The sequence below is a fragment of the Verticillium alfalfae genome, genomic scaffold (genome assembly GCF_000150825.1).
Source record: "Verticillium alfalfae VaMs.102 supercont1.12 genomic scaffold, whole genome shotgun sequence".
In the NCBI taxonomy this organism is placed as follows: Eukaryota; Fungi; Ascomycota; class Sordariomycetes; order Glomerellales; family Plectosphaerellaceae; genus Verticillium; species Verticillium alfalfae.
In genome coordinates, this window is record NW_003315027.1 from 732,465 (window position 1) to 733,915 (window position 1,451).

Sequence of the window (1,451 nt, forward strand, 5' to 3'; positions counted from 1 at the left end):
CTCCTAGCGGGGAGACGCGGGGAATAAATGGGAACTATGTTTGGAAAGTCATACCACGGACGAGCGAGGTACGGAAAAGCCCGGGGGGATGTACAGAGAGCCCTACTGTCGATAGCTCCCGCGCATACGAGAGAGCTGTGTTGCCGTTGCCGATTCTGATTCGCGCGCGGACATGTGACGAGCGTCTGCCGGATAGCAGCGAGGCCCTGCAATGGCAATGGGCTACTGGGATATCACCACCCTTAAACAGCTTGTCATATAGGGGGCTTGTCCAGTCCACCCCCCGGAACTTTCCTGAACTAGAACTTTGTGGAACGAATATCGTAGTCAAATTATTGTCTAGCGCCGACCACCCTTGAACGAGATCCCGCGACGCGCCATCTTGATGCACACGTGTCACCCATGCAAGTTGAAAGTGCTTCTAGTGCTCTGTTCCCTGACGCTGTGATCGCCAGGCAGTGAAAGTCGCGTCTCGGAGATGATCGCCTTGTCATGAGCATGGCTCCGTTCTGTTCTCGTGAACTCGAAACTTTTCGGATGCACCTCAGTTGCATGAACGAGCTGTGTGCTGAGAGACGGGTCAGGATGCGCCGGAGGGTTCAGTCAGAGGCAAGCGTCCAGCATACCCTGTCCCCGCCGGATGAGTGTTTTGACGGCAAGAGAGGAGTCTACGTGGTCCCATTTTCTGAGAATTAGAAAGGCCGCCAGGGCCGGATGAACGCGTAATGTTCCGCTGCCTATGAGGAGTGTCATCATTCATGTGCTAGAATCACAGGGCAGACGACGCTTGAGAATATTCCCCGGACCCATAATCTTCGAAGAAGCCACAGTGAAACTCCAATCTTAGCTACGGTTGCATCCATGCGACAGGTAGGACACACATTGGGATCCACATTCCCAGGCCAAGTGAGCCCCGTGACGAGGTTACTACTGGTACGCTCTCATGGCGTCCTCGTAGCCAGTTCCACCCTTGAGGTCCTGCTCAAAAGACCGTTGCACTTCTAGCACGTCTTTGATATGTAGCATGCTGAGCGCCTCCATCTTGTTCGTCGCCAAAGCCTGTGCGGTGCGGATCGTATTCTTGATCTGGCGTCCGTTGAGGTCGAATTTGGTCAAGTAATCATAGTCTTCATCAGTGAAAGCAGTAGCTCCCACTTTATCGATGGTACGTGCACGCTCGATAAATATCTGGAAGATAGCGCGCTTTGCCTTCACGGAGAGCTTGTCATACCGAAGAGCAACGTGAATGCGCGACTGGAATGCATCATCGAATGTCTGCGGCCGTCAGTCATGAGAAGGATGAACTACAGGGCTCATCGACATACCTCGACACGGTTTGTCGTGAGGAATAAAATGCCCTGGAAATACTCGAGCTGGCGGAGGAAGATGCTGACAAGGCGTTGCGATGGATGTCGTGCATGTTGCGCTTCTCGAGGAAAACGTCGCTTCGT

General features: G+C 53.4%; 1 protein-coding gene across 1 annotated transcript in view; it reads right to left on the reverse strand.

Annotated features, from left to right (window-relative positions):
- Positions 1–927: 927 nt before the first annotated feature.
- Positions 928–1,451, reverse strand: part of VDBG_08460 (conserved hypothetical protein) — a gene marked incomplete at both ends in the record, with an annotated part of 3,483 nt that continues 2,959 nt past the window's right edge. Inside the window, one exon of the mRNA XM_003001369.1 lies at positions 928–1,127. Within this exon, the coding sequence (XP_003001415.1) occupies positions 928–1,127 (200 nt within the window). The remainder of the gene's footprint in view (positions 1,128–1,451) is intronic.